At 35.8% G+C, this 25,499-nt stretch overlaps 1 protein-coding gene across 5 annotated transcripts in view; it reads left to right on the top strand.

Annotated features, from left to right (window-relative positions):
• The window catches only part of PLCE1 (phospholipase C epsilon 1), a 150,139-nt gene that overhangs the window by 84,977 nt on the left and 39,663 nt on the right, over window positions 1-25,499 (top strand). For 3 of the 5 annotated variants that reach the window (XM_027647741.1, XM_027647739.1, XM_027647740.1), the window contains exons 4-8: window positions 9,102-9,418; window positions 19,860-20,005; window positions 21,814-22,072; window positions 22,534-22,742; window positions 25,285-25,326. In XM_027647741.1, the coding sequence (XP_027503542.1) occupies window positions 9,102-9,418; window positions 19,860-20,005; window positions 21,814-22,072; window positions 22,534-22,742; window positions 25,285-25,326 (973 nt within the window). The remainder of the gene's footprint in view (window positions 1-9,101; window positions 9,419-19,859; window positions 20,006-21,813; window positions 22,073-22,533; window positions 22,743-25,284; window positions 25,327-25,499) is intronic. The other 2 variants (XM_027647743.1, XM_027647742.1) reach the window with 1 other exon arrangement.

The raw sequence follows: 25,499 nt of genomic DNA, 5'->3' as shown, positions 1-25,499 counted from the left end.
TTGTCTCTGAAGCAATGAAATCCTATATCTGGTCTTGCACAACACATGCTGCAACGTGCCCCAGCAAGGCAGATGGCATGTTGATATCAAACAGCTTTTGAGATCTAGTTTTCAACCAGCCAGCCAGACACTCACAATCTATCTACCAAATGTATAACTAAACCTTCCTGTGGCAGGTATTCTGAAATCAGGATATAGTTTAATGAATTATGGCAGTAGGTGAAGGTCCCCTAAAATAGCAGGTCCCAGATGGCCCATTACCATACATATTGACTGGAAGCAATAAAACTGCTTTCTGACGAAACACATAGATGGTGGATGTCTTCAGACTTCTGGCAGTACACGCTGCTGATTTGTTTCTTCATGGTATCTGGAAGCATATCTGTGTTCAGCCAAACCTTGCGTAACACAGGTGCCCTTTGGAGCTGAGCGATCCGTTTGCTACCCTGTTAGCCTCAGGGTCATTTGTAAGGGCACTGCCTTCAAAGCCTATTACTTCAGGTGCAGAAGAAATGTTTGCTGGCTGGAATTAACGCACAATATCACATTGATTCTTATGTAGATATTCTGGAGGCACGGCCAGTCATCCTCTTCTGCGTGAGGATGCAGTCTCAGCTCTTTGCTAGTTGCCCTGAAATGGAGAGGAATTGGAAAATCAGCATCAAATGGGATAAATTTTGTCCTGAGGTCTGCTGCTGATTTTGCAAAGTCAAAATTACTGTTACACTGCTACTGGCTCCATCTTTTTTCTTGTGACTTTACAACCAGAAGAAAACCCAGTGGATCCATTTACTATGGACAAGCCTGTGATTGTTTCCATCAGCTGTAGCCCGTACCAGCCAACCTGCATACAGAGAGGAAATGGTTGGTTAAATGTGTTGACAGTGTAGTGTGATTCAGAGACAAGCAGCCAAGTTCCCTTGTACACTGCAAAATATTTCCATGGATGACTCAGGCTAGTGGAGGGGTAAAAACTCTGGGATACACTTCCAGAAATCTGAACAGCAGTGTGGATGTAATTACACAGGGTGGTGTGTAGCTGTACACTGGGGATGATGGGAGGCAGGCATGGCAGTTCAGGTGTGGTGAAATCATGGTGATACTTTGAATTCCTCTCATATATTATGTCAGTGCTCATACATATAGCTTACAACCAGGATCTTCTAATTCAGTCACAAGCAGAGTTTAAACAGATTTTCAAGTTCATACTTTTGAGTCGGAACTTCTGAAAAATATAAGGATTGCTGTGTAATTGTTAATTTAATGTTGGTGTATGAATAAATACCCTTTTTTAACCTGTGAGGATGTTTATCTACAGCTAAAAAAAATGAAATTCTTTCCCATGCATGTACATCTCAACTGTCCTGATAACTATGTCATTTGTTTAGACAACTTAATTTTGTTTTAAGTTAAAAGTTATATATGCAGGTTGTATCTCTGTCTATATAGTACTTTCCATTTTTTTCTGGGACTTAATTTCGCTGATGCTATAATTGCAAAAATAAAAAGGTGTGTTCAGAGTCTGGTTTTCAGAACTGAACCCCTTGCCAGTTCCTAAAGCAAGAAGTCATTTTAGGAGTAAGTGGCTGTTGTTAAAATACTGCATATCTTTCTTTTTGCTGAATTCTCTTATGCTAGTCAGTTCATGAATCAGGATTTTGTGGTATATAATTTTAATTTAATTCCGTTATACTCCAACATGCTAGTTGCCTTTTTTTAAAATTCTCTGCAGAGGTTTCACAACTCTATTCAACAATAAAATATCAACCTTGGTAGAAACATCTGTGTATAGTTTCACAGTGAAACTATTTTTAGCAAAAGTCTGTTCTACAGGTGATTTCTACTTTTTTACTTTTCCCTTTCTACTGTAAAACTGTTGGGTTTTTTCACTGTGGTGGTTTTGGGCTAGGCCTTCCTTGGTGACCAGTTTGTAACCAAGGAAGGGTCCAGATTTACCCAGTATTCCCTACGATTTTTACATAAGCCAGATTATAAGAAGAAAGGAGGAGAGGCCTTCGCTCTCTTTCCTTCCGGCGGCTTGGAGGTGCAGGTTCCCTGCTGTTGAGTCTGCCGTGTTGGGGAGCGAGGCCTGGTAAGGCCTTGTCGACCTTGGGAGACGGAGGTTGCCGGCGATCGTCCCGGAGCAACTCTCAGTTGTCCCAAGGAGAGTGGTGATATATTTCCTTTGCTAACTCTTTAGTTACTAGATCTCGGGCTACTGATTTGGGATATATATATATATATATTTTATTTTGGTTTTGTTCCCTTCCTCTTTCCCCTTCCCCTTCCCTTGTGAAAATTGTATATATATTAAATTGTATATATAAGTGTAAATATATTTATATATATCACTTTAGCCGTCTCTCTCGTTTCGGGTTTTTCTTAGTTGGTTGTTTTTTCTCCCTCTTCTCCCTGAGGTTTGGGGGGAGGGGGGGGGGACTTCTGGTGGTAAGGTTTGGAGACTTGGCAGGGAGCCAGCTTCAAACCATATCATTCACCTGGCCTATTATGGTGACTTGCTGCTGCTCCCCAAGACAAGATCACCTTCTCCAAAATCTTGCTATTACCATGATTGAATTAAACTCAAAGCAGGTTTTCTTGAACTAGCTGTGAAGTTTGCTGTTTCTATTCCATACCTGAGAAAGATCCTATGCCCTCAGAGTGTGTCAATAGTATTACTTGGTCTAATGAAAAATTATTTTCCATACAGACCCTAGCTAATCTTCATTCCTTCAAGTCATCTCAGAGTAATGTCTTCTGCTTACTGATGCTCAGGTCATACTGAACTCCAGTTTTATTTAGTGCAAGTACCCTGTAGATCCAGAGCTCCTCTACTAATAGTTTACAGTGCATGGTGATAGGCAGTTTTAAGAGGCAGCCCATATTGCTACATTTAGGTATATGGAGAGAGAGCCTGTGCATCTTCTGATTCTTTGATAAGCAAATTTGAAGAAGAAATGGATCTGTTAATTTCATTTGTTTCTACAGTGAAATTAAACTTGAACTTCATCCTATTCTGTGCCCTTTGATACTGGAGTGAGTTGTTTGCAGTCAAAACTGATAACAGTGAATTCATGTCCATTAAAAGAGAGACAGGTATGTTTTTAATTAGATAGAAGAGGAACAGGAAATTAACAAAAGCTTGTTGGTTTGGTTATTATGGTACTGATATACATTACATCCAAGGGACAGCAAAACATTACTATCCCAGTTATGCTGATCTGTATCAGAAACTGGTGTTCAATTAAACTGCCATATATTGCATAGGTGTCTTCTGTTTGGGGGAGTTTTTTTTGAACAGAACACTTCTGCATTTTATATACTGACAGCTGTTCACCTGCAGCTGTTGGTTGGTTTGGTTTTTTTATGATCTGTTTTTATTTTCTCACTGTAAACATAATACATATGTTCTCTTAAAGATTATGAACAGTTTAGATGATATCTGTAGCATGGCTTGTTAAAAAAGCATTTATTATAATCCATTTATTGCACTACATTTTAAAACCAGCTGAGAAAAATAATCCTCTAAGATTATTTTGGTAATTTCAGTATAACGTCATGGAAGCAAAGTCTGTTATCAAAAAAGCAGCTAAGTTATAAGATGCTACAATAGATTGAATAATTACTTTTATTCTTACAGCTATTGAAATCTGCATTTTGCTTTAGAACACACAGTCTGTTATAATCACAGGATCTTCCCCAGTAGCCTTCTAGAGAGTGAACACATTGTCAGTGGTAGTAATTTTTACTTTACTGCTTTCAAACTGCTGTTTTTTGGAATGTATAGAGAGAATACATTTTTTTAAAAAACTTAAGTGTAGAAAGAACAGGACCTAGAGATAAAACTAAGGCAGAAATCCAGTTATTCAGTTTTTCAGTTCATCATACTTTGTTGAAAGTAAATTTTCATATTCTAGGCATGTTTATTCTATTGAGATTGTGCTCATCTAAAAAATGCAGTGACTTTTCCCTGGATGAGCTCCCATATGCATAGCACATTCAACAGTGTAAGAGTTGTTGTGTTTGAGCTGAGATAAAAGTAGTTCTGTGCCACTGTCCTTACTTGCTCATGTGTTTGCGTAGAACACAGTTCATGTGGAAAGGGATGTGATTTTATCAAAGTACAAATTGCATGGTTAGTGACTAATTTTACATAGGGTTAGCAGTTTTGATATTGCTGTGATTACTGTCAGGGTTGTATTTATTGCCCTTCTGTCTTTGTATAGGTTTCACTAATTGTGCTCAGACCAAATCCTGAATTTCTACTTAGAGAAAATTGATGGCAGCAGTCCAACTTTTATATCATATTGTGTATTAATAAGTTAATAAGTTATCTGTGTGCATGATGAAATAAAATTTTATAAATAAACACCTTTTAACTTTAGCTTTACAAGAGATGTGGTAAACATACAGATAATTTTGCTTTTTTGTTAGGATATATCACTTGTCACATAACTACTGTGTTTAGTAGAACATACAAATGTAGATAATTAACACTAGCCTTTCTAGCAGTATTTTTCATTGTTTTATTTATAAGAGTTTCCTGACCTTTTTCTTTAAAGTGAACCTTCCTGGTTTTCCAGTTAAAAAGATACTGAATCAAGCAATACTCTTGCTAATATAACAAACAAATATAATATAGTTCAAAGGAAAAAGCACCAGAAAAAAAAAAAACAGTTTCTCAAGACTGGCTTGAAACTTTTCTGTATACATGCACAAAAATGCACATACAGTTCTTACATACTTATGTACTTGAAACTCATTTTTTCAGCTTTTACAGACCCTATCCAAGATGCATAGTAATAAAGGCTGAGTTAATTTTAAGTTACTCTCTTGATGGAAGAGCTCCTTTAAACCTTGTAGAAAGTCTTTAAAAATAATAAAACCATATTGTTCTTCAGACAGGGTGTTTTACAGTTTATGATGAGCCTAGGGTGAGTAATAACCTGAAGCAGGTATTCTGTATTTTTCTCCAATTCCTATATAGATTGTTCTTTTGTTAGAGAAGATGAAACCTTTTTGTTCCTCTGTGCATCAGCAATGCTCAAGTCAACTCATGAGTCCTTTTTTAAAGCTAGGCAGAGGTTATCTTGTTTTGATTCATAAAAGCAATGCTTACTATTTAAAAGATTATCTGCTTCAGCTGTTTATCAACAGGATAAGCAAAGCTATCAATTTCAGCTTTAGACAACTTGCAGATTAATAGTCAGGGCACTCATTTTCTTGTAGTAGTTTTAGCATTAACTTGATATGGTAGAGCACAAAGAACAATATAATTTACTGCAGCAGCAGCTAATTTTAGTGAGGATTGTGTCCTTCTCTAGCTGTAAAAAAACCTACTGTGATTTTAGCCTGAAAGCAGTTCCATTCTGCAAGTTAATCTTTCTTTGAAGCGCAGAAAGATACTATCTGTTTCCTGAAGGACATAAACAGGCAACACAAAGCTGGAGGACTTGTGTATGAGACTGGATAGAGAGATTTATAGCAGAAACAGAGAAGTGCAGATCGGTTCCTGGAGTGAAAAATGGCAAAAGTCTTAGTCATATTAAAAAAAAAAAAAGACAAAAAGATAGTCCAGGAAAAAGGATAGCTTAGTAGAGGCAAAGAGACAGAAAAGGAGTAGACTTTTGTGCAGAGCATAAATCATGGAGGGTGGTGAAACTGAGAATCAGGATCCTGGATTTTCTGTGATAAAACACAGAAGACTGGAATGAGATAAGATAAAAAATCTGAATCTGGAGAGGTAAATTATGCCAACAACCAAGACTTGCAAAGATGTGAATTATGGAAGAAATAAATAATTATAGGTGTAGAAACAGTCAACAGAAATAAGTTATATTTCTACTTGTTCAGTATTTATAGCCATACTTTAACCATGAGCTCTGAGGCTTCAGATTTCTGTTTGTTCTGTGTGCCTGTCATTGGATGTCAGCTGCAGTAGCCTGTTGCATGGACTCTTACATTAAAGAGAGAATTTACATAAAGTTCTTCCAGTTTAATGAAGAATTGAAAAATGCTAGTTTGAAATTCAGTGTTTTGAATCAGAAAGTGTTTTATCTATTTTCTGTCTTGTTCCAAATCCAGCAGCACAAGTGGCTGATTTTGAATCCTCCTAGCTTAGCTTCTATGGAAAGATTTTCTTTTTGACAGCTTCATTTTTCCAGAAGAGTGAAGCTGGTTTGTGAAGCCTTCATTACGGAAAATGATGGTTTCATCAAAGGTAGTTTCATTAAAGGCTTTCAAAATCATACATTAGCTTTCTGCTGGAATTGATCAATGGGCAGTCAGTCTAGTGAAATCAAATTCTAATGAGATATTCCTAGTAATTTCTGGCAGTATGGAGACATGCTTTGGAGCCAGTCTCCTAACTCTGGTCACTTCAGTGTGTTGAGCCTTGCTCTTAGATGAGAGTGGACCCCAAAGGGTGATTATACTTGCAATGTACAAAGGATCATGATCAGCCTATTGCAAATTCAGTGTCAACCTTTCCCAGATTTAGAGGTCTTTGAGCAAAGCTCTGAGACTGTGGAAAGTGGGAATGTGGATGGGGTTTGTAGTTGGTATTGTAATGGAGAAGCTTAATTATTAAGAATGCACCTCTAAGTCTCGTCAGCAAGCAGTGCATCAGGGAACAGCACATCTTCACTCATGTGTTACCTCTGTTCCATCAGTCACTCCTTGAATAGGCACTCCTTATAGAGTTATGCCTTCCTTTCCTGTAATATTGATAGATATAAAGTGTTTTTAAAAGTAGTTACCAAATAAGGTTGAATTTGCAAAGGACTGGTATTAATCTGGCATTGCATTGTCCATGGTACTTGCTGGCTGTCTCCTGTGATACATGTTCAGCTGCAGCCAAGCCATGATCTGAGCTGTCTAGTCCAACTGTCCATTCCTGATCTGATCTCAGTGCCTGCTCCAGAGATCGGATGCCACTGACAGCTACAGCTTTTTACCAACTGGGACATGTTAGTTGCCTTCTGGAAGTGCATCTTCTAGTGCAGTTTCATCTGAAAAGAGTCCACTTCATTTACTCTGAGACTAAACTAAAGCACAGTAAGGGAGGATGTTTGGGAGATCACTTCAGAAGTGCATTTGTGATCTAAAATAAATTCACAACATAAACACAACCAATATACCCTCTGTTTCAGCAGTGAGACACAGGAGAGGCTGGTACAGGCTGTACTTTCTCTACCTTGAGTGAGGTGTCATGCATGGGGAGTCAGTGAGGAACTGTGACTTCTGGGAACAAATGGGTGGTAGTGAATGTTTGTGTCATGCCTTCCTTATCCTCCTCTTTCCGAGACAGTGCAGGTTGTGACAGTGACAGTTCAGTCCATATATGTAAAGCACTGTGTAAATACATAATCCTTCTAATATAAAAGGAACATTATATTTTGTATTGGTTTTATTTTGACGTAAGCTTATGTTCTGTTGTCAAGAATAGTGTACATGAGCTTTAAGAGCTTTTTATTACGAAACATTTCAGAATTGTTCTGTGCGGACTGAAGTAGGAAACAAAATTGGAGTCTTACGTAGAATTGAAGCAAACAAGACTGAAAGGAAGCCTGGAAGCTCACTGCACTTCTCCTGCTGCCCAAACCAGCAGTGGCATGTCAATGTGGTGTTCTTAACTGTCTTTTTTCTCCCTGATCTTTCTTGCAGGCATTTCAATGACAGAGATTTCACGATATTCACAGATATTGTACAGCACTTCTTAGCACATGTTCCCCACTATATAACCAAGACACTGCTTGTTGCAAATTAAGTCCATTAGTTTTTTTGCTTGCTAGTCTAGACACAGAAAAAATTTGTCTTCACTTTTTCAGAAGCCTCTTCTTTATTTGAACATTTCTCAATAGGTTCTATAAGCCCAAAGACTTTATTTAGGGCTACTATAATTTATCTTTTGACTTTTAATAGAATATATTAAGAAAAGGCAATTTTCTATTTCTGTAACTTCCCACTGATTAATAATGCTTTGTGTAAAAAAGAATGTAATGGGGGAACCTCATGTAGCGTATTTTGTGTTTATTTATAAGGGATCGAATTGTAATCAGACATTATGAATTTGGGTTTTTGAGAGAAAATAAAGGATATTTGCTCCCTCCATGAAATGAGAATTTATGTATATATATTTTAAAAAAATTAGGTAAAAGATAGATCTAGAGTGTACCTCTATTATGTGTGAAAACAATTTCTGAAGATATTTTGTGAAGCAGTGCAAAAAAATAAACTCCTTTTTCTGAGAACGAGGAATAGTACATACTTTACTGTACTATTTAATTTAGAGTACTATGACAATTTCTTGAAAAATTGTTCAAAGAACCCATTCTAAACTTATCTAGTAAGAAGACTCATACTCACGGTTTTGGAATCATTGTGTTGATGTTTCATGCTTCCCACATAATCTTACAAAGTTTGGCTTCTTCCTTCTTAGGAAAAGTTTTATTTTTCAAGAGATATCACTGCAAGGACATTATAAAACTACCATGAATATTTTGTATTGATGGATAAAACATGCATGCTCCCAGATAGATGCCTTTTCCAAGAGGAATGAAAAATGTTTTGTAACTTTGGCATTTGGTTTTACAGTTTTTTGTCTTATAGCAAGAGGGATGTGAAGAAAAATACTGAACCACATGGGTTTTAAGTGATCATTATACATTATTTTTTGTGGCAGTGGAGTCTCAGTGCCCCCAATCAAGGCCTCAAGCTGCTTTACACTGTCACTCTAATATGGAGGCAAAACAGGGGCACGCTCTGCCCAGGTGACCCTTTTATCTGAGGTTTTGACAAGGCCACAGGTGCCTGAAGCAGGTGTTTGGATATGTGGGGAAGTATGTTTTGGCAGGTGGTTTAACAATCTCACAAGCCACCTATCTAGCTAATACCAGATATAGAGATAGGCAGAAAAACCCCAAATAAAAGAACATATTAGGTTTTTTAAATATAAAGAAAGTAGTTAGGATATAGTGTATTGCTGAGTAAATGAATGAGCAGTTTAACAAAACCAAAGTAACAACTTGTCTTGTGTTTGCACAGCACAGTCCAAGAGTTAAAGGTAAAACCTAATAAATTTTTTATTTATTTTGTTTTAGAACGTCAAGCATGTACATCTATGGCTGGCTCCAGCATCCTTCTCTCCAACGTGGCTGGGATCAGCAAAGAGCTGATCGAACTCCAGCACCTCATCCAGTTCCCAGAGGAGGTTGCCAGCATTCTGACCGAGCAGGAGCAGGAGCTCTACCGGAAAGTCTTACCCATTGACTACCTCTGCTTTTTAACCAGGGATTTGGGTAATGCTGAGTGTCAAAGCAAGCTGCCATCTATTAAGGCTTCCATATCTGCTACTATTCTTTCTTCTCCCAATGGTGAACATAATGCTGTAGAAGATCTTGTGACAAGGTTTAATGAGGTAAGGGTTATTACCTGTTATGTGGTTAGTTATTTCCTTTATCTCTCAGAGCTGAATTTAGCTGTAGTGACAGATTTTTAAAATGTAAGTTAAGATGACCAGGGATTTAGCTAAATAACTTACACTGAATTTAATAGGAGCTATATGATCAGTTTACTCAGTGAGTTTGGAAAACAGCAGCCCAGCCTTTTCTTGCACATTGTAAAATAAACATGAAGAAAAAAATTACAGACTTCTACTTCTTTGTATTTATACTGACAGTATGGGGTACAGTTTCAGTCAGTTTATTATTTTGTTTAGGAGCTGGAGTTCTATTTATTTGTTTTGGATTTTTGTAGACTAAGCATGACAGGAGTCAGCACAGAAGTATTATAAACTAGAATTTTCTGTATTCTCTGTAATATAAGTACACTAATCTGTGCTATTTATTTATTTAATCACTGTGTGTGTCTTCATGAATGTTGTTATACAAAGAAGTGTGACTTTGCAGGACACATTTTCACAAGCCAAATCTTGAGTTCTTTATTAAGATTTTAATTTATTTTTAGTAAAGTGATCTTCTGATAAGAAATAGAAATAATAGAAAATTGATTGAGGATTCAGAAAACTATAAAAAAAATCCACCCAAACCAGAAAAAAACCCAACTAAATCTCAGATTTTAGCTGCAGAAACATGGAACAATTTTTTTTTCTTTTTTCTTTTTTTTTTTTTGTGTTAACCATGTGCAATGTTAGCAGTTTCTAGATTCATAGAAGTGCAAGAAAATGAAGATAAAGTTGACTTAAAGCTCTGTTAGTTTGCTATTCACTGCATTCTTATGGTTTAATAGGGGATGAAATTCTGCAGGTAGCAAAAAAAACCCAACATAAAATTTGGAAGATGGAGAAGAATGTGTATTAATCCCCAGTGAACTTCCTGATTCCTGGGCAAAGAAGAATCAGTGAGTGACTAGTATGTTTTGAAGTGTTCCTGACTCTTACACGTTATTAAGATTTAGCAACCAAAATAGTGTAAATACATTGTCTTCTCTCACCTCATTCTGTGATGGGAGCATACATAAAAGTTGCAACTACAATATCCAGTCTTTAAACAGAGCCTAAAAATAGTTTAAATTAGCTCTAGTTATAGTATTTAAGAAAACACTGTGGCTGGTGCATCGCTGGAGAGGAGTCTAGCTGCTGACCCAGTTAGGACACTCCTTCCTGTGGTGCTTCTCTTACGGTGATCACCAGAGTGAGACCAGTGGAAAAAAGGTGCAGTGTCGAGCTCTAGTATGACCTGGTGAGGCACAATGCCAGAGCAATTTCTACAGGACATGCTGCAGTTGCTGTACCAATTAGAATGACCATTGTTGTGTTCTGACATTGAGGAATCACAGGATTGAAGAGCAAGTAGATGGTGAAGTCTTGTCAGAAATGTCTAGTCTGTTCCATACCAATGAGAATTTTAGTGTTAAAGATGCCTTTTGATAAAATAGTCAACATTATCTTTTAACCTTAGAGGTTTGTGACTTTGCGGTTTTTGTAGTCTGTCATTACGTGTTTGTTAATGCTACAGGATAATTTTTTATGTCATTTGAATTAATTCCTAAATATTCAGTGCATAGATTCTATGGTATTTAGTGAAATAGATTATTTTAAGTATAATCTAGAATAACTTTTTAAAAACATAGATGTCATATGTTTAAACGGAGTTATTGTACAATACTTACTGCTTGTAATAAATCAGTGTTTTGCTATATGCTTTATCTTGTGGTGGGGTATATCAGTTGCCATAGCCAATCACCAGCGTGAACTTTCAAAATGTCTTTGTTTATAAATGGCAAGAAAATTCTTGTGCAAAGAGTCATGATTTTGTTGGCAAAAGTCAGTGAACACTTGCTGATTTTTTTGGCATTGCCTATAGAATTACTGAAGTGTATTTATAATGTGGGAGCCAAAATTACTTTTAGGATGACAGGCTTCTGATACATAATGGGGAAAAAACAATTCCATGCCATTGTTCTGTTAAATAACAATTATATTACTTAGAGGATTTTTCATAAAGCAATATGCTTTTTAGTATTTTTTCTGACAGTACATATTAATGAGGAACACTTTATAACACTTGTTTAAAATGTCAGTCGATATATCATGAAGATTTTGGGCTACATGCATTCAGTATCACCAACTGTAAATAAAGTCTGTAGTCTTTAAAGTTTGATTAAAACTGTAGTTGCATGACAGTGGAGACTTGGGCACAGCACATATTTATTGGTGAGACACAGCTGATGCTTCATTTGCTGCTAATAATATCAAATTGATCATAGAGTCTTTTTAGAGCAAGGCAGTAGACCAAACTAAAGACAGATATTCTTTCTTTTAATAAATCTAATTAAAAGCTGATTCTGAATTAGTGACCAGTGTGGGAGGATTAGAGTGAAATATAGTGACATCTACCTTTACATAACTATTGGCTTTGGGATTCTCTAAGACTGTGCACTTAATAATAGTAGTAATATATTTTTCTGCTCTGATAGAACCCTGACTACCAGAAGTTTAGTTTCCATGGATGTAAAACTGTGGGAAGAAAGTGTTAAGGAGATTCTGCAGTTAACAGAGCCTTGGTAGCTGGGAACACATTAGGAAAACTGTATCTAAGTGTGTTTCAGGACCCTGAGAACTGTAACTTGCTTTTTTCCATCTCTCCTTGTGGCCTACTGTGACTTCCTCTTCTTCATTTAGTTCTTTTCTCTGATTCCTGAATGACATGAGTTCACCCTGCTGCTTTGCCTTCAGCAATGTGGTCCTTGCTCAGTATCATATGCCACAGTCTTCCCGGAATTGTTTCTTTTTCTGTATCTTTACCCTCCCAGACTCTTGCACCTTTACAGCTTTTACTTGCACTGACTCTTCTGCCTCTCACCAACATAACAACCACAGAAACACAAGTCCAATGTACATGTTGTAAATATTTGTGTAAACATCTAAAAGAATTTCAATCATTGCTTTATATAAACATGAAAAAAGTCTCTTGTAAGTTGATCTTTCTGGATACATCTTCAAGTAAAAGAGAAGGAATAAAACTTAAAACAAATGAAACATTTCATTTTCCATGCTGAGATATGCATACAAATCGAATGTGATGTCATAGATTGAAAGCTGCACCAGACTGAAAGATCATTCAAACAACTGACTGAAGGTAGTCCCACTACTGAACTAAAAATGCAAAATAAGAAGTTGAATACGTAAGGTGATTTTTTAAAAGATATGATTGCTAAAAAATAAGCTAAGAAGGTAAAAAAGTTAGAACCACTCCAGTATAGCACTGCTATTGGGCTGGTTTCATCATTCACTAAGTGATTCTCATATTCAGTAAAGTTAATTAAAAATATGACTATTTAGGGCACTTAGAGATGATAGTTTTATTTTTAATGGTTTCATTTTGTAAGTTTTTTTTCATTGTTCATTCAAAACACAAAATTAAACCTCACTAGCAAAACAGAGACATATCATTTTACTGAAATAATGGAATGTAAATAAATATTGTACTCTGTCTCTTAGTTCAGCATTTTTTTGCAATGCCTAAATGGGTTTGCATAATGCTTTTAAAAAGACTATGTTTGTACAAATATCGAAGAGTTTCCAGTCCTTGTTTGGAATTGTGTTTAATCAGATTTAAAATGGTAAATGTTCTCTGTAAGGTTATATAATTTCACTCAAGCATGTAAAGTAAACCATCTGTGCATAAGATACGTAATTTAAAATACTCAGATTTTAAAAATGCACCTGGAAATTATGCTGCATATTATACAAAAAGCCCAAAAAATTTAAATAATTAAACTTCAATGAAACCCATGTAAAAAACTCCAGTTCTGTGCTATACGCTGTGATCCTTATATTCATCAGTAAGCACTGATAGGTTTGTGCACAGTTAGCAATGGAAGGGAACTTATTACAGCCAACTATTAGTGCTAATGCTGCATGCTGCTACTGGGTTTTAATTATTTTTTAAAGGGACAAATTGGACTATACTGGTACACTAAGAATTGTGTTTTCAAGCAAGATAATAGATGCTTTTCCCTCTGCCATAAATACCACATGATATCTGATAAGTTATTTTTTTACATGGATTTTTTCATGTTCTTCAGATTTTACTTAAATTTCCTTTTTTTTTTACAAAATTATTAAAACCGGAATGATTTGATTAAATGGGTTAGATTGCTATGCTTATCCTTTGGATACCTGAAGGATCATCATCTTGTTTTGTATTCGGAGACTTTTCGCACACAGACTTCAGTTCATCAGTATTAAAATTTCTTGCTCCAATGTAGTCAGTACTTAAATCAGCTACAGTTTGTTATAGAAAGATATCATGGCTAATTTTTATCTTAGGTGTTGAGAAGGTATGTACTATTATCTTGGTAAACCAAATGATTTTGTTTGCTAGCAGTGGTGTTAAACGTCAGACACAGATCTGTGTTAGCGAATTTCATCTCTGAAAGCTGCATCTCTCAAATATTTTGAAGTTCCTAAAAAAGTTATATAAAAATAGAAGACATCGTTTCTTCTATGTAGCATCACTCACTGAAGTATGTAGCTTGGGAACTGCTGTAAAAGCCTTAAAAACTTAAGCACTTGGGAAATGAGTGTAAAACACTACAAATGACAAAATACTGCACTTTGTAGGTGGAGACTGTTAATAGTTTTCTCCCTCAATACCTACTGCCACCGCATTTACATTCTGATAAAATATAAACAATAAATTCATTCCTGTTTAAAAAAAATCATGTAATACATTCTCTAGCAGCTGTATAGAGGATAGTAAAGAATTATGTATATGTACATATATATATATATGTATGTATATGAATTTGTATAATCTTGAGTATTAGAAGAATAAAATAAGAAAATGAGTAAATAAAATCCATGACAAATTTAGGGATACAGTTAATAATTCAACTAAACATTGTTCCTTCCTGTTCTACATGGAACAGGGCTCCCGTAGAGTCCTGTAGGTTACACTTGAAAAGACTTTAAGGTCATGTACCATAACGTGAGGATCAAATTCCATCATGGGAGTCTCTTTTACATCCTTCAGATTTTATTAGTAAAAGCATCAGTAATAAGCTCTGTCCTGCCCCTGACAAACTGGGAGACTTTTGCCTGCACAGAGACTTGAAATCAGTGGTAGTTCAGTGATTAGGTAATCAAAAACATAGGCTCATGATTTTTTTAATCACTGGTGTAGATTTTCCATGTTTAGAAGTAAAAAAAAAAAATTAATGCTGAGTTATAATATGCCTTTCCAAATGCATTAGCAATATCTAACTTGAATTTATTTGAAATTTTTGATCAAAGTAAGAGAAACCTAAAAACCTTAAAAAAATTCATTGAAAAGAATAATTTTTAGTGCAGTTAGAATAGTAAGGGATGATATAAAAAGATAATTTCAGAAAACATGAAACTGTACAGATCTTTTTGTCCTACTGTACTTGCAAACACTGCTCAGTACAGTTCGCGTTACCCGGACATCTGATGCAGGTCCCGTGTGTTCAGATTTAGATTTGAGGGAGACTCCTGTAATTCTGAAAATTTACAAATGAGGCTACTCTACTATATGTCTGAAATTAATTTGGCACAATGTTCTCAGTGCTTCCCTGTATTAGGGTACCAGAAAATATTTAAATCTTAACTAAGTATGTATTTGATTGGATTTTGCTTGTTTAGTGCGTAATATTACTATGCAGTAATCCTGAGGGACGCTCATTTTTATCCATCTGAATGAAAAGACTGATGTTGTTATCAACTTGTTTAAGTGGATCGTGTTTTAATTTATTACTTTTCTTGTGTCTTGTAATCATGTGGATTATAGTAACGAAGCCAGGATACATTTTCTCATGCTTTTCAGACTCATCATCAGTGCAGCGGAAATCTAATTATAGGTTTGCTGTGGTGACTTCTGTTCTGAAGGGAGTTTAAAATGAGTTACGTAAACAGAACTATGTAAGTCAAGTGTGAAAAAAGTAAACTAAGGAAATAATGATTACTGTGTTGATATATACATTGTGATCTGACGTTAAAGTGCTATCTAACACAAAAACGTGGTCCAGAAAGCTTTACTGCTCAGTCTGAGAAATATTTGCAGTGTATTTTGATCTCCTTGGCAAGGCTAATACTGTGCACTCTTTTGGCTGGGCTGTGCTGTCTGTGGTCCCAGCGCTACTTCAGATGTTGCCTGAGTTGTGTAGCAGCAGTGTAGTGTAGTGGCAGCTTGATAACTAGGCAGCTGGCTACCTGGTGCTGCTTCATCCTCAGGTGAGCTGTTCCTTGGGGGCGATGCAGCTGGGGAGGTAGCTCTGCAAGCCAACCAAGGGTGAGCTGTTCTGTATCCAGCTGGCTGAAGTGTCCAGAAGTCAGAGCCTGCCAGGGTGGAGCTTTCCTTTGCTTCCTTCCTCCTGCTAGAAAAGCCCTGATTTTAGTGACAGAGAAATTGTGCCACTTCAAAATACTGTCTGTGCTATTTGCTTGTCAAAGTGGAAGAAACAGGATTCTGAATTCAACTTTCAGGTGAATTCCATAGCCACTAAGAAATAAGTACATATGCAGAGTTGCTCTCTGCTTTTCTTCTGTGTTAGGTGCATCTAGCTCAGGTGTACAGAGACAGCATCTGAGTCCTACTTCTAAACTTCCATTTGAATGAAGATCTTGACAAATTTGTTAGTTCTTGAATACCGTCTATGCAGAGGAAGCTTATACATCCCAGGCAGCAAAAGTTTAGTATATGCATTGTCAGGTATTTTGGGGATCCAGTGGCAGATACACAGACATTTGAGAATGTCAGTGATTATGGAGGCATACCTTTGAGGATATACTGTGCACTCCTCACATAGTTATCAGTAAATAACAAAATTAAAGGTATGTTTTAATTAATACACTTACATTTCTTCTGAACTGTCATTCATGGTTTTTCCTGAAGATTGCAGTCCTCTCAACTCACCTGCATTTCAGTGTTGTTTGTACATCAGTTATTTTAGCTGTGGCCATTATGAGTAAACACCTCAAATTAATGTCAAGCTATTCCAGTATGCATTTATTGAAGAGCTTTTGAATATTGTTCTTCATTATAAAGTTCTTGGGTCCATCAGTTCAGTCTGTCAGGGCAGAATAAAATCTTCGGGGAGTTCAGAGCTGGGAAGTGACCTCAGCCAGCTGAGATTCGGCTTCAGTTTTCTGCGCCTTTAAAGCCCATTGATTCAACCAGATCTCCCACCTTCAGAACTTCTATAAGAAAAATCCCCCAGGCATTTTAAGTGGAAAACTGATAGTTCTGCTTATTAATTTGGTGTTTGTTTCCTAGCTGGGCTTCAGGACCACCTTTAACTTTTGGGAAAGGCCTGCAGTGTGCTGTTATCTGACTGAACTCTTTTCCCTTTCCATCTGTCTTCACTAAAAAAACTAGGAGTAGAAAACTGTTGCAGACATTAGGCACAGCACTCAGCAAAAACCTCACTGAATGAAAAGGGATGACCTTTGTGCACAACTCCTTTCTTCTGCTCCCTTCTTTCTGACAGTACTGTTGCATTTTAATCATCTCAGTTCTAATCTCACTGATGAATTCTCCCAAGAAATCAGTTTTGGGGTACAAGGCTAATACATGTTTTGAGAAGCCCATAATTCCCTTTTCTGGGGTCTGTATGATACATTCAGATTAATCAATCAACAGTCTCTGAATATTTAATAGAAAAACTTTATAGGCACTTGATGCTCTTCTGAACCACCAGTAAGGTCAGTTTATACTCCCGGCTACTGCTAGATATTCTGTAAAAGTCAAAACAGTCTGTAGCATATGTAGAGGAACCATTCTGTTCCATTCCTAAATTCAACATATAAAACAACATGAATGAAATTTTCCATTATCTACATCTGACTGAAGTATCCCAGTCTACTCCTCTCACTTTCCCTGATCTCCAGGAAAAATGAAAATTTGGAAGTTTCTAAAGCAGGCATGTTCACTGTTTATCAGGAGTGGATTGTAGTTTTAGATGCTCAGTTCTCTCCCCTGATTCTGCCCGAACTGTTATATCTGCCTTTGCCCATTCTGTTTTAAAATTTAGAGGTTCAGACACTTTATTTTTCTTTCTTGTTTAGTGGAAGATTCTTTAAATATTTTCTATTCTTCCAGTAAGTCTATTGTTGTCCTGCAAGAGGAGTGAGCATAAACTTCATGGTTCCTTTTGTACCCTTTTTTTGCTTGTACATGTGCATACAGTATGTGGAGGCTGCAAAGGCTTGTTCATGTTGCCATTTGTCATTTTTTGTTTGCTTTTACAGATTGTTTGTAAGAGTTCATCATAACTGTTTATAGCAGTCCTAAACTCTCTATTAAATAAAATTTCAACAAGTGGTTGCCCTAGTTTCAAGGTTTCCTCTTAGAGGGGAGTCTGAAGTCAATTGCCTTTTTAGACATTCTTTCTCAGTTTTGGTATTGTTTTCTCCTGATCATTACATCTTTACTATCTTAGATTAAAACATATATGTTTAAAATTATATTATTCTTTAAAATGTTTAAAATCATATTAATCCAACTGTCATTACCACACTTGGTATTTCATACCAAACAAATATTGGGGATTTTTTGTGTGATTGCGCGTTTAGCGTTTGTATTCCTTAAGAGAACCATTTCTGGAAAATGGGAATAGTATCCAAAAACATGTAATTTTCTTCCAACATACACAAAGAAATCTATGCCAACCCTGAATTACAGACCTGACTGTTTTGTTTCACAATTTCTGATTTCTAATGGATTTATTTTATTACCTTTTTATTCTGGTTTTGCCCTTACTTGACCCCTTTGTCATGCAGTGCTCTGGATGTTTTTTGTTTTTTTTTATTTTTCCATACCTTCATGCTCTTCAGGTATGTACTTCTTTGTCAATTCAGGTTTTATATTTTAGGAATAACCAATTGAACACTTCAAATAAGATTTCATCTGAATTCAAATCCTCATTCTGAGCTGCTGCAGTGGTTAGTCTGTTGTCCCCTGATCCGCACCTCCTCTTAAAGCGTCCCATAGTCATGATACTCATTCCTGAGTATGTCCTCCGTGAATTTATTTTTTCAAGAATTCAGTCCTAAAAATGTGATTTTTTATGTTTGGGGGTTTTTTTGTACGAACATATATATTGCATATATTGTAACTATGGCTTGTCTCTCATCTGGACATTTCTCATGTATTGCTCTTGATTGATTTGGGCATCAGGAAGGTTAAATAGTAACTTAGATTATCCATATTCTTTGACAATTCTCCCTCAGGAGTGGGAGAGTTAGAACACTGAGTCTGTATGGGCTTGCCTAAAGGGAAACCCTATATATTTTCAGTGGGGTTTTTTTCCCTGCTAGTACTAATGCATTTACATTTCATTTCGCATGCTTGGTTTTTAAAACAAAAGTCTATGCCTCCTGAGGGGTGAACTAGCATTTTCTAATTTTTATAAGCATCTCCATACACTGGTATTGTCTGTAAACACTTGCATCCTTCAGGACCAAAGAATGGAACTTAGTGTCAATAAACAAATCACGTTTATTGCCCCCTAAGTGTTTACACAATGACAAAAATCAAGCCTCCAGAGACTCATATTGTAAAAAGAAACAGTTGGTTTAAATTAGGTTTCCATGTGAAATATAGCTACTTTTTATGGATGTTGTGGGAACATAAACTGGAAAGACAATCTGCACACTGATAAAATGAAGATTTGATTTTTATTTGTTTAAATGCAGACAGAGTCACGTACTAAGTTGATTTCTGATTCTGGCATTAATTAATCATCAAACAAAAGTTGGTCATATGGTCACACTTAGGAAGGTGGGGGGTTTCTTTGTTTACTTCATTTGTGATCATGCAAACAGATAATGTGAACTACCTTAAATGTTCAATGCATGTAGGAATTTGCAAATTTGAGCATTAAAAAATCTACTAGTTTTGTGAAATTAACCAAAACAAAAAGATTCCAGTTTATCAACTTTTACTGTCCGTGTTGAAAGAACAAGAGTTATTCAGTGTGAGGCTGAGAGTTGTAAGCCATGTAAATAAGAATTTACACTGCAGATCTCTCTGGCAGCTTTAGAAACCAGCACTAGCTTAAGCTGTCTATTTTCTTCTGTGACCTCAATGCATATTCAGAATATCTTATATTAAGATGCAGTAGGTTTTTGTTTAATAGAAGTTTTTCTGGAGTAGTTAATAAATTAACTGCTGTAATGGGAATATGTCTCTGTGTAAGTTGTGTTTGCAATGCATATGTGATTTGGGCATGAGCATATAGGTGGAATTTTGACTGATAACCTTCTGATGGAAAAAAAAAAAACAAAAACAAAAAACCCCACATTATCTGTCAAGTATACATGAATGCTCCAAGTGACATTTCTTTGATTGACTGTACTGTCTGGTTTATTTTACAAGGTGAGCTCGTGGGTTACCTGGCTGATCCTGACTGCAGGTTCTATGGAGGAGAAACGAGAAGTCTTCTCATATTTAGTACATGTGGCAAAATGCTGCTGGAATATGGGCAACTACAATGCTGTAATGGAATTTCTGGCAGGGCTAAGGTACTGGCAACTCTTTTTTCTAAATGGCTTTTCAGTGATGGATTACACTTCAGCCTCTGTTAAGCAGATGTCTCTGGAGAACAATGAATTAAACATAAATCTGTGGCTAAATCACATCATCTCACAGTGACTTTCTAGTAATCCCTTCTGGAAAAACAAAGCATGCTAAACGCTTTTTTTCTCCAAGCTGAGTTGGAGGCTCTTATCAGTTTTCATGGTATATGCTGAATATGTTGCATTAGAAAACATCTTTTTTTTTTAATAGAAATTTTTTAAATATGAAAAAAAAATGGGAAAGCAGTTGTTGTTTATCTAGTGAACTACAACTAATGTAAGTAGGAGTCTCCAGAACACAAGTGAAACATAATTGTGGTGACATTCTAAAAGGATCAGTCTTAAATGTAAAAAAAAAAAAAAAATCAACCCCAAAAGAACTAAAAAACCCCAACAAAACCAAACAGCCAAATCTGGTTTTTAACCCCTCCATTAACTGATACAGAGGGATGTTGGGATCTCATGTTGTTGTGGTCTTATACAGAAGGACCTGCAGTATCTCCAGGAGAAAGAAAGAGTAGGGGGTTAAAGGCAGTTCACTGCTTGCTTCCCTATGGAATTACAGGTTCACTGTGCAGGGCTGGGTGAGCCAGAAAGCAGTGCCTTGGGACTGACAGTTCACAGGGCAGCAAATGGGACTGAATGAGGAAGAGTTAAGATCAGATTTCCCTTCTCTTAGCTTTAACCCTCCTTGTATGTAGTGTTTGTGTAACAAAGCTCTGAAGTGTTTACATTGCTGTTTTTTGTGGTTTAGTAAGGACTCCGGTCGAGCTATGTTTATGTTTTTGGTATATAAAACATATTTGAAACACTCATAGGCATGGGGAATACATTTTGGCAGAATACATCCACAGTCTCCAAGCTGTGTAAGTTATGAGGGAAAATGCAAAACCAAATGCAAAATCTGCGCAACACAAGGGAAAGAGAGGAGAGGAAGGCCAGTGCTGATTAGCAGTGTTTCTGGGACCGGGACAGAAAGTGGGGTTAAGGGCATTCTATTGTGAGCATTTCTATAGACCTTTTGGTATGTCTGAATCCAGAGGTGGGCAGAAAGACCATGTAATTGCACAGACATACAGCTTAGATGGTGAGAGAACTGCCAGAGGTACTCACAGTTCTTGGAGCTATTTCTGTTTGAAATTGGAGTTTCTTGTCAGCTGCAGCTCTGCACTGGTGCCTGAGACCTGAAACATGGTCCTGAGATCCTTATTTCCATGAAAATAAATAATTTATGAGCAAAACAGAAAAAAAACCCCTATTTAATTTTGTAAAAATACATTTAATTAAAGAACACCAGCTTTTGCTAACTTTATGGATGGTTCATAATATAATTACAGGAATTTGTAAGAAACAGTCTAGTTTATCTTTATGTCATTTCCTTAATCTTTTCTTATTTCTTTCTAAGTCCTTAGAAATTTCAGGCAATGACACAATGAAAGTGTTAGAAGGCCTGCTGGTGTATCTTATACAGCTGGTCTTTTGTTAAAATGTGACATGTCACTCCAGTAGATCAGACTGCTTGTGTCTCCTTTTTAGCTTTGTTCATTAATAGTTCTGAGGGCAGAAATATCTTAAAAATAATTACCTTGATTTCATTAATTCCTTTATTTCTTCATTCATTCATTCATTCACTCGTTGATTTCTGAGCAATGATAGTTTCCTTTATTACATACATATATGCTGTGGGTGTTGGACTTGAAGGTAAATTGTTTTAAATTATTTTAATAAATATTGTGATCTTTTTTTTGCAATAGGTCAAGAAAAGTTTTAAAAATGTGGCAATTTATGGACCAGTCTGATATTGAAACCATGCGAAGTCTGAAAGACGCTATGGCACAACATGAGTCATCGTCTGAATACAGGAAAGTGGTCAACCGAGCACTCAATATTCCAGGCTGTAAAGTTGTTCCTTTCTGTGGTGTGTTTTTAAAGGAGCTTTGTGAAGTTTTGGATGGAGCATCAAGCCTCATCAGACTCTGTCCACGATATAACTCCCAAGAAGAAACATTAGAGGTAAATGAAATAAGGATTTGTAGCCATCCAGTGCTTTATTTTATGTAATTTTATACAAAGGCATCATCTGATTAAAATTTTCTAAACCAGATTGTTACTAGGCTGTTCAGTTACATGGACCTTGATTTAATTCCCATAGATACTTAGCAATTTAGATTTGGTTGTTTATACGTAGTTCAATATCAGAGTACTGAGAAATTATATTAGTAGCAAAGGATCACGTTAGATGAAAAAATTGAGAACTGAGGCTTTTTTTGAAGTTTTCAGGAATTACTGTAATTTACATTACTTGATTTATGAAATCATTTGGTCTAGTTTGGATTGCAAGTAGGCACAGAATCCCGTTGGAAGCTAATAGGAAATATGCGCTAAAATATTCTTAGTTGTAAAAATTTCTACAGTGAGAAGTAGATGACACAAGATTCTATTTATAACTATACTAATCTTTTAGATATCTCTAGTTTGTTTCAGATTACAGTGGACAAGATAATTTCTTGCAACGAGTAGGTCAAGATGGTTTGAATAATCCAGAAAAAGAATCAACAACAAACAGTATCTTTCAAACTATCCGGAGCTGCAATCGCAGTTTGGAATCTGAGGAGGGTGAAGATAATGTTAGTGAAGGAAGCGATTCAAGAAAAAACTCCTTGAAGGACAAAAACCGGTACCAGTAGGTTTCATTTTATTTACTATCATCACATGTATATTTCATGGTTTTAATTTTTAATTTCCTTTTACCAAGGCTTGCTTTTAGAAATAAGGGCAACTTTAACACTTTCCCTTGTATTTATCTTCTTCAAACTCGGAGCTTTTCTCCACTGCAGTTACTCTAAGTATCTGATACTCAACTGCTTGGAAACTCTCTGTATAGTTATATTTTCCCTCATGATGTAATTACTTCCTTTCATGATAAGAGTAAATCCTTTTCGTCTTACACATACAACTTTAAAAATCCACAGTTACAATTACAGTCTTGATCTCTAGTGACAGGAATAGCACCAGGACATATTTGTTATCAGAGCTCAGAACATAATATTCTACATGCTCAGGCAGTGTTCTACCCCCTTCAAAATAAAGGTTATTTATTATCCTTCAAAAGACCTGTTCTTCTAAGGACATATTAGTTTGAGACTTTTAAATTTTGTTAAGAAAAGATTTGTGAGTACACATTTTGAGTTCTCAAGTTGCTGTAGTCCTGCTATTTTGCAAAGAATTTTACTTCATTATGCTCTATGTCAAAAGTAGTCTCTGATTTCCTTTTGAAGACCTGATATATTCTGTACTGTTCACCGGCAGGGTATACGGTAAATGCAAAGTTTAAGACATCCCATGATCTTCTAGAATGTTGCTTTGCAGTGAAGTCTGATTACAAAGCCCATGTAGACATAAGTGGGTCAGCTTTAAACTAAGTAACCGTTAGACAAACATCAAATTAAGTAACAGAACTGTACTGTTCTGAGATGAAACACTGTAAAATTACATGAGGGTTTGCATAAAAACAACCTGCTTAAGTCACTGCTGGAGTTATTTTATTGATAATGTCTGTCAGAAATCCATATGTTCAGAACCATCCAACGTATTTCAGCTACTTAAACATAAAATCTAATAAATGGCCACCTGAGAAGCAACTACCATCTTCCTGCTTAAAATGCATTTATTTCATTAACATGTAATTCTAAATTTCATTTCAAATAAATAATCATTATTTCCTGAAAGAATGGTTTCTAATAGAATTATTCACATCTGGCTTTAGTTGCTTCTGGGAAGTGGAGCAGTAGATTAAGGCAAGAAAGACAGACCCACTTCTCTGTCCATTTATGTTATCTCTTAACTTACTTCAGTCCAAATACTTTCTTCCAGGCATTATTTTTTGTTCATTAATGTGCTTCAAAATCAACTTGCAGATTGCAGTTCAGATGGAGAATAAGCTAGGCAAATCAACATTTCACTATGATGAACAAAATAGAAATTAAATGTTAAAGAACAGTATGGAGAAAATTGAGGTGGTTTTTTTATGTGTTTATGAAATAATTTCTTGGTAAATTAGTTATTTGTGCTTTATATTTAAATATAATCTAGTAAATTCCACTCTAAGTAGGAATTAAATAAAAAAAAGCCAATATGAGTGAAATAAAAGTTAAAAATTCAAATAAACAAAACTGCAGACAGATATTTAAAGTTATGTTTCCTGATTCAGAACTACTAACTACTCAGTTAGTAGTATCTGTACTTATGATGCAGTAAGTTCTGATTTTAGCAGTAAAATGACTTGTAGGAGAATACTTGTGAAAGTACTGATTTAACTCAAGTACCTCATAGACTGGGAATTCCTTATGCACTTGCCATCTCTTTCTTGGACATGCAGAGAACTGGGTAAAACACAGGAGCAAATTGGTGCAGAGGCAGAAGGTCCATGTTCTGTTGTCCTTCTTGTATGGAGGCTGTGATTTTTGTATTTTTAATTCTATAAACTGATAAAGAGTTCTAAGGAAGAAATTTAGTCCTCTTTCTTGTGAGACCTGTCATATTTGCATACAATGTTATAAAATCCAACTTATATTATAAATATGTATTACCTGATAATTGTAATGATGTGGTCATAAAGGCAGAAAAATACACTGCATAACATGTTCCTCATTACTTGATAATTGCAAGAAAGATTTTCAATTAGTTTTTCTTTTGATGATTTGGATTAGCATTGTGGAACATGAACACACCAAAGCTGGTAGGTTAATTTGATTTGAAGAAAATGAAAGGCATCTAATAGAATCAGTGGGCAATGGGTATAATTACTTTCCTGGTTGAGTAAACAAATAAGCTCTATCGTTCTGTAACCAGTGACCCATCTAACCACCCTGAATTTCTGTACATGTCAGATAAATATAAAATATTAATCTTTATTAGAACTCTATTTTGACAGTTCTCAAATAAATAAAGATAGGTAGGAAAATACAAAAAACCTCCAGGTTTAAAATACAGTTTTTATGGAATTTTTAATCAATTGATCTATTAAGATACTCTAAACTTTGACGCATTGCTTTATTAGCCTGATCTCATCTTCATGTTTAAGCTTTTCTAATTACAGTAAATAACTTATAAAATAATAGGGGAAAACCTAATTTTTTTTCTTTTTGCCTACCCTGCAATTTTCTCCTCTAAAACTGCAACCTGTCTTACTGTTTTCTTTATCTTTTCCTTTCCTTGCGTCTCAGTGCAGCACATAGAAAGAAAGCCTCTGGTTCAAACCGAGTTCTGTAAGTGTTCTCAGTAATCGATGGCAGTGTCGCTTTTGGCAGCTCCTGTCAGAGTTCTGTTTCTGTACGTGGTTATGTGTGTGTGCTTGGCTCACCTGCTGCTTTACAGTTTAATCTGTGGCCTGCAAGATGCTATCAAATGTGAAATAAGGCAGAAACAAAGTTCTGGGATT

Source organism: Corapipo altera, unplaced genomic scaffold (genome assembly GCF_003945725.1).
Source record: "Corapipo altera isolate COAL_440 unplaced genomic scaffold, ASM394572v1 56, whole genome shotgun sequence".
Classification (NCBI taxonomy): Eukaryota; Metazoa; Chordata; class Aves; order Passeriformes; family Pipridae; genus Corapipo; species Corapipo altera.
Note: the sequence above shows the minus strand (reverse complement) of the source record. Positions and strands in the feature narration are given on the sequence as shown.